Below are 13,590 nucleotides of genomic sequence, written 5' to 3'. Positions count from 1 at the left end.
TGGTTGGGCCGCCCTACAACTGTAATCAAGTGTTTGTGATAACTTGCAATGAGTCTTTTACAACGCTGTGGAGGAATTTTGGCCCACTCATCTTTCTCCTTCAGGGTTTTTTGGTCGAAGCAGAATTCATGGTTCCATTTACCACAGCAAGTCTTCCAGGTCTTGAAGCAGCAAAACAGCCCCAGACCATCACACTACCACCACCAGATTTTACTGTTGCTATGGTGTTCTGTGTCTGAACTGCGAGGTTACATTTATGCCAGATGTAATGAGACACACACCTTCCAAAAAGTTCAACTTTTCTCTCGCCAGTCCACAGGGTATTTTCGTCTTGGGGATCATCAAGATGTTTTCTGCCAAAACTGATACGAGGCTTTATGTTGTTGTTGCTCAGCAGTAGTTTTGGTCTTGAACTCTACCATGCAGACCATTTCAGGACAGTCTCTTTCTCATGGTGGAGTCGTTAACACTGACCTTAACTGAGGCAGGTGAGACCTGCAGTTCTTTGGATGTTGTTGTGTGGTCTTTTGTGACCTCTTGGATGAGTCATTGCTGACAACTTGGTGTCATTTTGGTCGGCGGGCCACTCAAGGTTCACCACTCTTCCATGTTTTCTCCATTTGCGGATAATGACTCTCACTGAGGTGTACTGGAGTCCAGAAGCTTTAAAAATGGCTATAACCTTTACCAGACTGATAGATCTCAGGTACTTTCTTTGGAGGATCTTTTGGTTTACTTCACTCTGTCAGGCAGGTCTTATTTAAGTGACTTCTTGATTGAGAACAGGTGTGGCAGTAATCAGGTCTGGCTAGAGAAATTGAACTCAGGTGTGATAAACCACAGTTTAGTTGTGTTTTAACAGGGGGAGCAATCGCTTTTTCAATTAGGGCCATTTAAGTTTGGATGTTTTCCACCTTGATAATAATAATAATAATAATGACCTTTACTTGTGTTATCTTTGTTGTATATTTAAATTTGTTCGATGATCTGAAACTTCTAGACGTGACAAACATGCAAAAAGATTAAGAAATGAGGAAGGGGCCCAGCAATTTTTCGACAGCACTGTATAATCAGTCATAAACCTTGATGCACAGTTTAATTTAATTTTATTTGTTCAAATTAAAGCATCTATAATCAGTTAGAACTGACCAAAACTAATCATCATTATGGGAGTTTGTTATTAGTGAACCAGACAGACTTCATCAGTAGTCTGTATAATTTTCTTAATGGAACAAAATCCTAATAGCAAAATTACAGTTCATGTTTCATGTCATATTTTTTGCAGCATTTTTTAGTGAATTAAACATTCACTTTCTTGGTTTTTGTGATTATTTTACATATTTGCAGGTCTGCAGTTTCTTCCTCACTAATTATTCCAAGAATGTCTTTTCTGATGTCCATTTTCAGGAGTCCATTAATGGTAACAGCTGGGTTCCTCGGCAGCGCAGACATTTTTAGCCCTCATTTTCTCTTTCGCCTATTTGTTTTGATCCACAAAATCCATCTGATCCATTTGGGAGTCTGGAAAATTGATGTAGTCATAAATTGTTCTGGTGTCACTGTGACCCAAACAGAAAGTTTCATCTGTCTGCTGCTCCATGTGTGCATTTAAAGAAGACATCTATGTGATGGAGTCACAGTCAAAACGCAGCACAAATGGCAATTTGCACAGGAGCAAAAATTACACAAACACTGGAATGCTTGTGCAAGGCTTCCTGAGTCAGCCTTTTTTAAAAATAAAAATGGAAATAAAAGGTAAACATTTAAATAGGCCAAAGTGAGGCCAACAATCCAGGGATACGTGCGGTGCCCATACAACCCCTTAAATTTTTTAAATAGCCTGGCTGCTAGGATACTGTTGGTCTTTGCTTCCTGTTCTGATAAATTTCACTTACAAATTTAATTTACCCCCAAAAAAAGCCCCCAAAAAACTCCCAAAACAACAATCCTTCAACTCATAGGTTGGTTAATTTACTGCAGAGCCACTTATTTCAGTCAGTCAGAGCGTAACGCTAAATGACAAACTACCTCACCATCTACATTTTATAATGTTAGCAATTATGTTATCAATATTTAGTACTTTTAATTCCCATTTCACACTGTAAATCCAGAATGTCCTTATATTTCTATTTTCCTCTATATATTTTTCAGAGTGCTGTTATTTTTTGTATATTTTTTATATTCTTTCAAATTCAATATTGTGTTGTGTTGTTTGTTTTTTTAATATTTTTTATATATTTTTATAGCTTTTATATATTCTTGACAATTCTATGACAAGGAAATTTGTCATAGAAATTTGTGGGACAAATAAACAATGTCCTATGTCTTAAATCCCAGATATAAATGAGAGCAGCCATCTTGAAAAATTAGCATTTCAACATGCAACAGCGTAAAATGACACAAATCTGCTTTAGGAAAGATTTATTTTATGTTTCTGTGAAGCTTCTCACTCCTCCAGGTCACAGTGTATCCAAAATAAACATGAAACAAGGGTTGGACATCACAAGGGATACTTATTTGATGTGCATTTTGATGTTTTAGTTTGACTCATATTCCGTCTGCTAACATGGATCGGGGCTGGCTTTAGGAGCTTTACTGCAGATAGCCACCAGGGGGAGGAGTTTACGCTTTGGATTCACGTATGAGGAGCTGTCCTCCATCTTTATCTACAGTCTACGACCCATCACAAAGTAACAGATACCAGTTTGTTGCTTCATATCTTCAGCCTCCTTTGAATATATGAAGTATTTGACAAATTCAGGCCTGAGTATGAAGCTTTGAGGAAATCTATTTTTGTCAAATGAAAGTCTGATGCTAATTTATATGTGTGCACAAACAGGAAACAAGAAAGATCAATGCTTCCGTGTTGGGTTCACAACTTTACTGAGTCACAGTTTCACCAGCAAACGACAGAGGAGGAAACAGAGAAGGGACGAAAAAAAAAAAAACTAAATCACAAAACATGTAACAGCTCTTTGTCACAGAAGAAAAATTGTAGTTAAAACTCTTGTTGTACCGAAAGGCAGTGGAAAGAAAAGACGATGAGGAGGTGTCCTATGACAGAGCAAAGATACATGAACAAACATCAGCAGACTCACCAACTCTCTGTTAAAGTTCTCTGCCTTTCTTTGGCATAATCTTCAACAGGCGGCAGCTATGACCAGACGTTTCTCTCTTTCCTCTGGCTCCCCCCAGTGGTAACATAGAGGTGGTGCATGGTTGCGGCTGATGACATTCAGGACGGAGGCAGGAACACAGCTAAAGACACACTTAGCAGCAACAAACAGCAGAGATAAAGGGAGAAAATGCGAGGACAAAGAGAGACAAACTGCTTCCTGTCACAATAATCACATTTCACGGTCTTGCCTCTGTGATTTTGAGGCTTTCTGATCATTTAAAAAAAAAAACAAGAAAAAAGAAAAAAAAAAAAACAGCAGGACCATCATCTCATCGTCCATTTCGTACATAATCTGGATTATCATCTGTTATCATTTTATCATCTACCCCCCTCCTCTAAAAGCCACTCCAGATAGTGTGTCTGTCAGCAGATCTGTGCGACATCAGCTCCCACTGATCCGCACGCTCAGCCCAGCTGGTACTTCATCAAACACACAGAGAAAGAGGACAGAGTTAAGAGTGATCCTCTCGAAACCGCCGAGTGCATTTACAGCACAAAAGAGTCAGCCTTTCACTTCTTCTCTTTTCAGAGTCTGTGGTCGGCAGTAGGCAGCTAGCAACCCCCCTTTCGCCCTCGACCCTAGCAGAGGTCAGAGACGTAGTCAAAATCCTTGAAGTAGTCCTGCTCTCTGCGGGAGAGGGTGCGGCGCTCGCGGGGCGGGGTGAGTCCGGGAGGCTCGGCGGTGAACTCCGCGTCGAAGTTGCTCACGTCCTCTTTTCCTTTGATGCTTGGGACAAACGGGGGCGGGACTTTTCTCTGAAGAAGTGCCTCCCAGTCCATACCCTGAATGATATTTAGATTTAATTGTAAGATCAGGTTAGTCTGTCACAAGCCATGTTTCCATATATATATATGAAGTTTTGAAATGTCATGGAAATGAGGTCTGATTCGCCTGAGGATGGATGAACTCTCTAAACTATTAACTATTAACCAACTAGCGATTTTGAAGCTCAATGTGGTGACTCCTGCTGCCGCAATCTTGGCTGAACTTGAGTCTAACTCTAGGCTAATTCAAAAATGGTAGGGTCGCGTGACTGGAGCTCAGGTAGAAAGCTAGCCACCTGTCATGACTTCTTTATGCCCATTTTAAAGTCTTGACATAATTTAAACATTTGAGTTATACATAAAAGTTGTCTTTAATGGAGAAATTAGCTTCAGACACCTTAACATTTTTTTTAATGGACGAATATTGGGGCCATACATGAGAAAAAAATTAGAGGAGGTAGATTTTTTTTTCATTATGCATTTGAGAAAAAGTTTCAAGAAATTTTCAAGAAGAAAGATGAAATTTTGAGGAAAAAGTCAAAATACATTGTCATGAAGTCCACTTTTAAATGGGAAGTACCGTATGTGTATGGTACCGTTTTCTCATAGTGACCCTAATACTCTTCGTAGTTTTTTGTACCAGGCTGTAAAGTTGAACATGTTAACGAAGACGTCTGTGGGGATGGACTCACTTCTGGCACCAGCACCTAGTGGACATTTGGGGAACTGCAATTGCTGATCTTTCTACTAGGTTTTAGCTAGTTAGAATAATTTAAGCGTGATGCCATCAGACAGTGGCGTAATTACTAAAGTTACGCATCAAGTAGAGGTCGCAAAACAAAAACAAAACCTCAAAGAAAGAGAAGAAGAAGAAGAAGAAGAAGAAACACAAGAAGAAAAAATACCACTTTGGCTTCATCAGAGTAAAAATGGCTTCAGGATTTTTGTTTCAGTTTGCCAAAGTGTACAACTGGTTATATTCTGTGCTACAACTTGCTACGTCAAAACTTATTTTTAAAAGGTGTCTCTATATCTCAGAATTTTTTTTGAGATAGGTTAATGGACAAACAGAAAGTTTCAAAGTCTCAACACTCACCCTGAAGAAAGGCTGCTTCTTGACATCTTCTGCATCCTTTTCTCCGGAGCCAAGACGCCTCTCCGGATTTCTTCTCAACAACTAGTGACCAAGGAAAAAACACAACGCTCAGACACACAATTCATTCAAAAAGTAAATTGAACTACAGGAAAGGAACAAAACATTATTCAGGAGCAGGAAGTGAAAATTAAATGTCAGCCCGACCCGTCTCATCATGGCAATGGCCTCCGTGGAGAGGAAGCGAGGGTATCGCACTTCGTCATTCACTATGCTGTCGAAAACCTCCTCTTCATCGTCGCCAGGGAACGGGGACTGAAACGAACACACACATATTATTTTAAGACTGAAGTGCATCGGTGCGACTGTTTACCACATGTTGAATGTTAAAGGCCTCTTTGGATTGAACCACATATTGAAAGCGTTCTATTACCTATTGTGGTGTATTTTCTTTACGTTTCATCTCGTCTACTGAAGTTCAGTCTTTTAGCTTAGTCCTGAAGCTTCGAGATTAGTCTAAATTATGTCTAATTTGTGCTCATTCTCAATTTCAATGTCACTACTTTGCTCAATAGTCTTTTCGTTGGTTTTGTACCTTTGGATACAGCCTGTGTTTCCCGTCTTACTGCTGCACTGAGCTCCCTGGACGCTTCATATTTAGAGTGTGACCTAACCCTTTATTCTCACCTCTCCCACCAACATCTCGTACACGAGCACACCGAGCCCCCACCAGTCGACCGCTCTGGTGTACGACGTGTCTGTCAGCACCTCCGGCGCCAAAAACTCTGGAGTCCCACAAAAAGTGCTGGTCCTGTCTCCATAACCCATGTCTTAGTGAGAGCAAAATGGTAAGAGTGAAGAAAGTCAGCTGGCTTATCTGGAATAAGTTACATGCACAAACTCCACCACAACACTGTAAGGAATCATCTCCCAGTGTGGTGGAGATTCACCTCAAAGGATTTCTTAAGCAACTCTCAATGAGTGGAACCGTTTCACGATGAAGACCCACCTTCTTTACAGAGCCCGAAGTCGGCTATCTTCACGAAGCCCTCCGTGTCGAGCAGCAGGTTGTCCAATTTAAGATCCCTGAGCGAGAAAAGAAAGGGTTTGGATTCATGTCTGATGCTGATGAGATCAGACAGGAAGCTGCACCTCGTGTGAGATAAACAACAGTACGCACCGATACACAATCTTATGGTCGTGGAGGAACTGCAGACCCAAGACCACACAGGCAGAGTAGAATCTATCGGACAACAAACAGAAAGACAGAGATGAACATTTAATGTTAGTAGGGAGGTCCCAATCCTGCATCTTCATTTCCTCCCCTGGTGATTCATAAAGGCTTTTATTATTTCACTTGTATTCTGCTACATCAGGGGTCTTCAACAGGGGGTGTGCGACCCCTAAGGGATCACAAAATCTTTGGTTGACTAGACAATTTTTATATACATATGTGTATATATATATTTTTAATTTGCCCACAAAATGAAAAAAAAAAATCTTCAAGCAATTATAAAGTCTTACAACCAAAACAAACACCTTGAGGGCTGTTAATTGTTCATCCTTTCAAGTTATTGTGTATTCATTATCTTTAACAACAAATAACACAATCAGTTTCCAACAGAGAGACTCCAGACCAACTTTCTGCCACATAAAATTTGCATTTAGGTGAGGAATTTGATCTGGCTCCCACGCTGGGTCATCAAATTATTCCTTGAAGATTTTTGTTTTTTAGTCAACAGTAGATCTTCTTCATTGTGCAAAATAAATAACAGCAACAAAAACCCTTACAGCCAAATGATTCGATTGATAAAATAAATGACCGACTAACCAACTGAAATGTCCGTGTCGTACAGCGAGACTGGAACAATCATATGGTCCTGACTAGCCGCTCAATCCGATTGTTTTAAAAATCAATACCGATCGATACAGCACATCCCAACAAGATACTACTGAAGTCCAATTATTAACCTCCGTGGCAGAAGAGCCAGGTAAAACACAGATCTTCCCACACAGCGGAGACTCACACAGCGCGTGGCTCTGAAAAGACGTCAGCGTGTATGTGCATCATGAGGTCCCCTCCCGCCGTGTACTCCATGACAAAACACACATGTTCTGGCGTCTGGAAACATGCAAACAGGTTGACCAGGAAGGGGTGGTGGGAGCCGTTGACGGTCTCAAAGATCCGCTTCTCACACATCAGACTGGAGACAAGACAGAGGACGGAAGGGGGCATGAGACGAAGGTGTAAATGTGAGGCGAACGAGGCCTTGTCGTGCAGCAGAGATCAGATTAAGGCTGTAAAACAGCTTTACCTCTCCACTTCATCTCTCGCAACGATGTCTCCTTTCTTCAGGGCTTTGATGGCGAAAAGGCTGCCGCTCTTTTTGTACTCTGCCAGCAACACCTGAAGAGTCCAACAAAGGCTTCCTTTAATCAGATCGTGGTTTAGAATAATAGAAATGGAAATGAACACAGAAACATTTAATGGATAAGGCTGTTGAAAGAGTGTACTGGCTTCATTTACATGGACATTATCACAGTTGTTTTGATTCATTGCTAATATAAAAAGTATTACGGTACATAGATCGTGTTCTTCCTGTTCAGAAAAATAAACTAATTGTACCTTCCCAAAGTGGCCTCTGCCCAGAACTGCAACCAGCTTGAAGTCCGGCAGGCCAAGTGGGCCTTTGCTGGGTCTGAGAGAGAGAGAGGGATTATTATGGGCTGATCAGAGACAATGCATGCAACATCACATGATGTCATATTCAAATGTGGCTTATAGGGCATTAATGTGTATATAACAACACTAATATTCTTCACTGTATGTCTAACAGCTTACAGGACACAGTGAAGCATGTTTACTGTGGTTTGACATATGCTGCAATCCCCATTAATGATGACTTGGCTTTAATGCCAAACAACACAGGAGCATATTGTGTATCGGGGGTGTCTTCCTGGTGTCATGCTGTGTTGGGCACATTACAAAAGGAGACGCTCAGGTATGATTTTATTGTGCGCGGGGGGGTTGTTGTGTGTTTCTGCACCCTTTTATCGAGCTCTGGGACAACGATCCGGTTGGCTGCACGTGAACGGGGACGTCAGGCGTGGACGGGGACTCAATGACTGGCGTCTTATCCTGTGACACACAGGGATGAAAAAATTAAGAGAAAGCGAGGAAATTGCATTTGGGTGATTTAAAAAAAACAAAAAGAGGAAGAAATGAGGACAAAATGGTTGCTAACATCTGTGAAAGCAGACAAACAGCCTCATCATGCCTGATTACCAGATCCCCTGCCGGCCAACAGCCTCGCCCCTCCCCTCTTCCTGTCCTATCCACTCCCTCCTCTACTTCTAATTAGTTGTCTAAAAAACATCAGAATAATTAATCCCTAATACTGAACACACCATCTGCCACAAGCTCCCCCCCCCGACTCTCTCTCTGCTTGCCTAATTCTGTGTCAGCCTCTCCAAATTTCCAAAGTCACATTTGCTTGTAATGCCCCAAAGCATGTTGCACAACGTCCACATTATGATTCAGAATTTAAGTCATCAAATAAATGAATTTACATAATAAGATAATATTTAGTTTCAGTTCTTGCAAAGTGATCATGTAATACTGATTGAAGGTCAGGAGTTCCTCAGGGCTCGATGCCAGGCCCGCTACTGTTTACTGTATTGTTTGGTTCGTTTGATTTTATTAGACCATTTGCAAATTTAAACAAGACTGAAGGAAGCACTTGTGGTTGTGGTAATCAGGTGACATATTTCCAGTGAAAATGAGTTTAGGACGGCAAATTTCGGGAGTTAATAAAGATAATAAAGTCAGTAAAAGAAAATATACCCACTTGCAAGTTCATTAGGTGAAAATTAATACATTCTGACATAACAATCCTGCACTAAGTCTTATCTTTATGAAGATTATGGCAGCCAGCATTTGTTTATACTAAAACAAAACCAAGAGAGCAGTTAAGAGACTACGGGTCATAGTACTATTTAATTGTATTTTGCCAGTGTTGTATGTAAGTCAACGGCACAAAATGAAGAAGTTTTAAAATCAATATTCATTGTGCATGCTGCATTGTTCACTTCTACTTCACCCCATAAAGCACTTCTCTAAAGTAACACATAAAACAAATACAGATTCCTTTTTTTTACTTCAGCTCTATTATCACAATAACACATTGGTGGTAGTTGTAGAGATAGAGTGAAAATTTCTCTTAATTTAAAATGGGTAGTTTGTTTATCTTGTGGGTCCAGAAAAATACAAAAACTGAATTATTTTCTCCTCTACCCTGTTTTCTTTGTTTCTCCACGGTAATTCCTCTCTTCATTCCTGGCTCCCACATTAATTCCCCCTGCAGACTGTGCACTACACACTGGGAAAATTACACCGATTTGGCCTCGATCAAATTAAAGCTTCCCTCCATCCAATTATGTCTCATTAACGCTGTCGCCTTGAGTTTTCAGGTCTCCCTCGTCTCTCTGATCTCAGGCTGAAGCTACGTACGTCTTAGATTTCACTGCGGCACAGCGGTGCAGACAGAGGCTGCAGGTAGGAAGTGAGCAAAACGGTAACATGATAGTGTAAAGGTGCCCATCTATCCCCATCAGCGAGTCCTTTGTCTGCTTCACTCACCAAGGGAACAGGGCCGTCCACGACATCTCCCCTGACCTCGGCTTTGGAAGGAGATTCGCTGTCCACACTCAGATTCAGCTTCTCTATGGAGATTTCTCTGCAATGTACAAATAACACAAATAAAATAAAATCTCATTTACTGTAATCTGTTGTAGTTTGAAAAGACATTTTATTGTTTACATGGTTTCAACAGGGAAAATAAATGAATGTAAGCCTCAATCAAGCTTGGCTCTTAATTAAATTCTTTAAGTTATGCAAAATGTTAAATATTAAAAAATGTTGCTAAAAGTTATATTTGCTTTATTAATAAGCCCTGCACTGCCAAAAGCACGTTGTACCACATCTGCGTAATGATTCATGAAATGAATTCATTTACATTTACATGCGATATTTTGTCCCTCTTGTTAATTTGGTCATATAAAAAATGGTCATATAATACTAAGTGAAGGTTACTAACGGAGTTCCTCAAGGCTCAATGTCAGGCCCACTACTGTTTATTTAGCAAAACGTTATAAATAACAGCTTTGGTGAAGTAAATGAACTCTCTCCGTTTTAAAATACAGAAATAAACAATTATAACACCTTTCACACTTACTGCACGGACTACAAAACTTGTATTTGTAGTGTAAGTGTATTTTTAAGGGGCGTACTATTAGGACTGGCGAACAAAGCAAGCTACAAATGTGAATCGACTTCTGTGTAACCTGTGACAGATTTCACAGGTTTCGCCTGCTTATATTCAGTAAGTTTGAGAACGTGGAAAGAACGTTGTGCGTAAGTCTTTGCCAGGATCCCCACCACTGGGCGTATGAGTCACATACCCTGTGCTGTGTGTGTTGCTTGCGAAGCTGGGTGTGTATGCAGATGTGTTGCTTCCAGTGGGGATGGCGTTCCTCAGCAGGCGGACCCAGGTAGCAATGTCCACGTTCATCTGACGGGCACGGAGGAAGGCTTTATCTGAAACAACAACAACAACAACAACAACAACAGAGGATAAAAATGCAAACATCAGCATATGACAGAGTTGATCGCCTGTAGATTTAATGAAGTGACTTGATGTTTGCAACCCCTGGACTGAAGAAACTTTATATGCAGCATCACCTCTCAACCCGAACGTGGCAGCAGAACAGGAAAAACACTGAAGCCAGGTTTCAGTTCCTTATGGAAGGACACACTGACACATGCACAGACAGAGGCTGATATCGAATTACCAAACTTACTAGCTCACCCGTGCAACCACCTGAGCTGCAGCCGCACATTTATGCACACTCGTATCTGTTTCATTTGTTCACTAATGGCCTGAAGTGTATTCCACAGAGCACCTAACCCTAACAGTGATCCCATGTTTGTTTTAAATGGTCCTGTACAAAGGAAATAATTATCAATGGTGTGTTTTATATTTTAAGTTTAAGGGGCTGTGCGTGAACTTACCGTGCTGTTTAGAAAATACTTTCTTCTGCCTCTGGAGTCTTCGGCCTCTTTCTATCACTGGGTTGAAGAACGTCACCTGAAATAGTCACATGTTATTGCATCTGTAACAGGCGAATGTCAGAAGCAGCATGTGCATGCGTCAGCACGGACACAACATCACGCAACTACCGGCCGACAGGGATGCCGCCTTGTGTTGACTGTGTCTGGAACATAAAATACAACTCCCCGACCGTCAAACTGAAGACTTGGACGAAACATCTTCTTTTTTCTTTCTAACTCAGCTTTTCTAAGGAGTTGTGTGGGAATATATTCATGCGATGTTTAATTTTAAGTTGATCTGTTCATACAGTAGATCAATAAATCAAATGCAGAGTTGGTACAATGTCTGTAAGTCTGTGAGTGTCCTGTACCTCAGCCAGCAGCAGTCCTTGAGGCTCCAGTTCCAGCTGGACTTGGTGTCTTTGGTTGTCCAGGAACTCTTCCAGCTTCAGGTACTTCAGAGCGCACAGGGAGCGGTAGTCTCTCCAGTGCACTGCGATCTCCATCTCCCTGGACTGATTACAGGACAGTACAGGTAAGCAATGAGAAGATGTGATCAGATTTATGTACTTATAAAAGGATCTAAGCTCTTGGAATAACATCTGCACCTCAATGAGAGACTTTTAAAGACTGCAAAAACATCTACTTATTTGAATTTTCACTCTATTTTCTACATTCTCTTTCTACAATAATTCTCTTTCTGCAAACAAGCAATGGTGGTCAACGTCAGAAAACACAACTTCTGAAGGTAACAAACATCTAAATAAAATAATCTAGGTATTTTCCTTAGAATTAGCTGAAGAACAACTGGATAAACTGCGATAACACAGAGTGAAGGTGTTATTTTCTCGCTGTCTTACTCTCTCTAGCTCGACGGTGAACGTCTGGTCCCAGGCCTGCTCTCCAACTGTTTTCCAGGCGGACTGACCCACCACTGTGTTTTCCAGCTTCAGCACTGCACACACTTCAGCTGTAAAACAAACACACCCAGGATCGTTCTCAAGTCTTTTTTCTCAAGTTTCTCCACACTTAAATTTTCACGCTACGTGGAGTACTACGTATGGCAAGAGAAAGAACAGAAACACTTTACAGGAGAGCTCGTCGTTCTTGCTCGGGATTTTGAGGCTCATGCTGCTGGTGCTGCGGTTGTAGAGGCCGCTCAGTTTGAATGAGGAGCGTCCATCTGCTTGAGAATAAGAGGGAAGAACCACCGGGTTCCCTCTGCTCCGCCCTGGGACGACCTCCAGAAGACCCATGCAGCCCAGAAGATGAACCTGAAGAGTACCTGCATAGACAAACACATTTCTAGATACAAAACTATAACTTTGGTTAAAACAGAGACGTCGGTGGACGGAGTCTGAATATACCTGTGAGTGGCGACGGTTTGCTCAGGGTGCTGTACTGGTTATGGACATATGGGGTGCTGTGGCGAGAGCTGAAAGCTGAGGAGGAGGCCAGCACCAGCTCCTCCTTGATGAGGCAGGCCTTGGGATGATCCTCGGGCAGCTCCAGCAGCCGCTGCTCCAGCGAACACCTGAGGAGGTCGAGACGCTGCGTCGACTCACTCAGACCACACTGAGCCTGCAGGGCACAGAAAAGCCACAAAACAAGATGGTTGTGGAACTGAATGAGTCTGAATGGAGGAAAAAAAACACAAAAACATTACAAATATGCAAACATGAAGCAAATACAGACAGCAGTGTGTTACCTGGGGACCTCTAGTAATGCACATTACCAATAATATCCTAACGTAGAGATCTGGTGATAAAAACTATTCTGTTCAAATTGCAGTCTCTCAAGATTTCCTATTACCTAACGAGGACCTTGTTAACCCAGCCAACATTGTGTCTTGCCTCAGGGGCCATATTGGCTCTCCAACTCTGTCTCCGCTAATGGTTACATGTTGTAACCCCAGGTTCTGCAACTACAAGTGAAGGCTGACGTTCTGAAGTGGTATTGATACCACTTGTAACTGACACATGTGAGGGGGTAATTTGTTAATATAAATATTATAAATAATCACTTAACCTGTATGTGCAGGGATGTCCTGATTCTGCCTACCAGAGCAGCTAATGCTGGTTACATATTGTAACCCCGGGTTCTATGATGACGTTGTAAAAAGGCCACTCACCACTTTATTAGGTACACCTTGCTAGTAAAGGTTGGACCCCCTTTTTGCCTTCAGAACTGCCTTAATTCTTGGTGGCATACTTTCAATTAGGCGTTGGAAACATTCCTCAGACATTTTGGTCCATATTGACATGATAGCACACACGCAGTTGCTGCAGATTTGTCAGCTGCACATCTATGATGCAAGACTCGTCTCCTATTGCCCAATTTTGGTGAGTCTGTGTGAACTGTAGTCTCAGTTTCCTGTTCTTAGCTGACAGGAGTGAGACCCGGTGTGGTCTTCTGCTGCTGCCGCTGTAGCCCATCTTCTTCAAG

At 41.6% G+C, this 13,590-nt stretch overlaps 1 protein-coding gene across 3 annotated transcripts in view; it reads right to left on the bottom strand.

The window, feature by feature from the left end:
- Positions 1-2,866: 2,866 nt before the first annotated feature.
- pkn1b (protein kinase N1b) overlaps positions 2,867-13,590 on the bottom strand; it is a 33,337-nt gene continuing 22,613 nt past the window's right edge. For all 3 annotated transcript variants that reach the window (XM_047572296.1, XM_047572295.1, XM_047572294.1), the window contains exons 6-22: positions 12,513-12,726; positions 12,236-12,430; positions 12,006-12,115; positions 11,517-11,660; positions 11,107-11,182; positions 10,497-10,632; positions 9,676-9,772; positions 8,084-8,175; positions 7,663-7,735; positions 7,352-7,443; positions 7,064-7,240; positions 6,217-6,279; positions 6,046-6,122; positions 5,724-5,866; positions 5,244-5,351; positions 5,040-5,120; positions 2,867-3,961 (exon numbers count right to left, since the gene is read on the bottom strand). In XM_047572296.1, coding sequence (XP_047428252.1) covers positions 3,758-3,961; positions 5,040-5,120; positions 5,244-5,351; positions 5,724-5,866; positions 6,046-6,122; positions 6,217-6,279; positions 7,064-7,240; positions 7,352-7,443; positions 7,663-7,735; positions 8,084-8,175; positions 9,676-9,772; positions 10,497-10,632; positions 11,107-11,182; positions 11,517-11,660; positions 12,006-12,115; positions 12,236-12,430; positions 12,513-12,726 — 2,082 coding nt within the window. In that variant the 3' untranslated portion in view covers positions 2,867-3,757. The remainder of the gene's footprint in view (positions 3,962-5,039; positions 5,121-5,243; positions 5,352-5,723; positions 5,867-6,045; positions 6,123-6,216; positions 6,280-7,063; positions 7,241-7,351; positions 7,444-7,662; positions 7,736-8,083; positions 8,176-9,675; positions 9,773-10,496; positions 10,633-11,106; positions 11,183-11,516; positions 11,661-12,005; positions 12,116-12,235; positions 12,431-12,512; positions 12,727-13,590) is intronic.

The sequence above is a fragment of the Mugil cephalus genome, chromosome 20, assembly GCF_022458985.1.
Source record: "Mugil cephalus isolate CIBA_MC_2020 chromosome 20, CIBA_Mcephalus_1.1, whole genome shotgun sequence".
In the NCBI taxonomy this organism is placed as follows: domain Eukaryota; kingdom Metazoa; phylum Chordata; class Actinopteri; order Mugiliformes; family Mugilidae; genus Mugil; species Mugil cephalus.
This window is presented reverse-complemented; position numbering and strand designations above follow the sequence as displayed.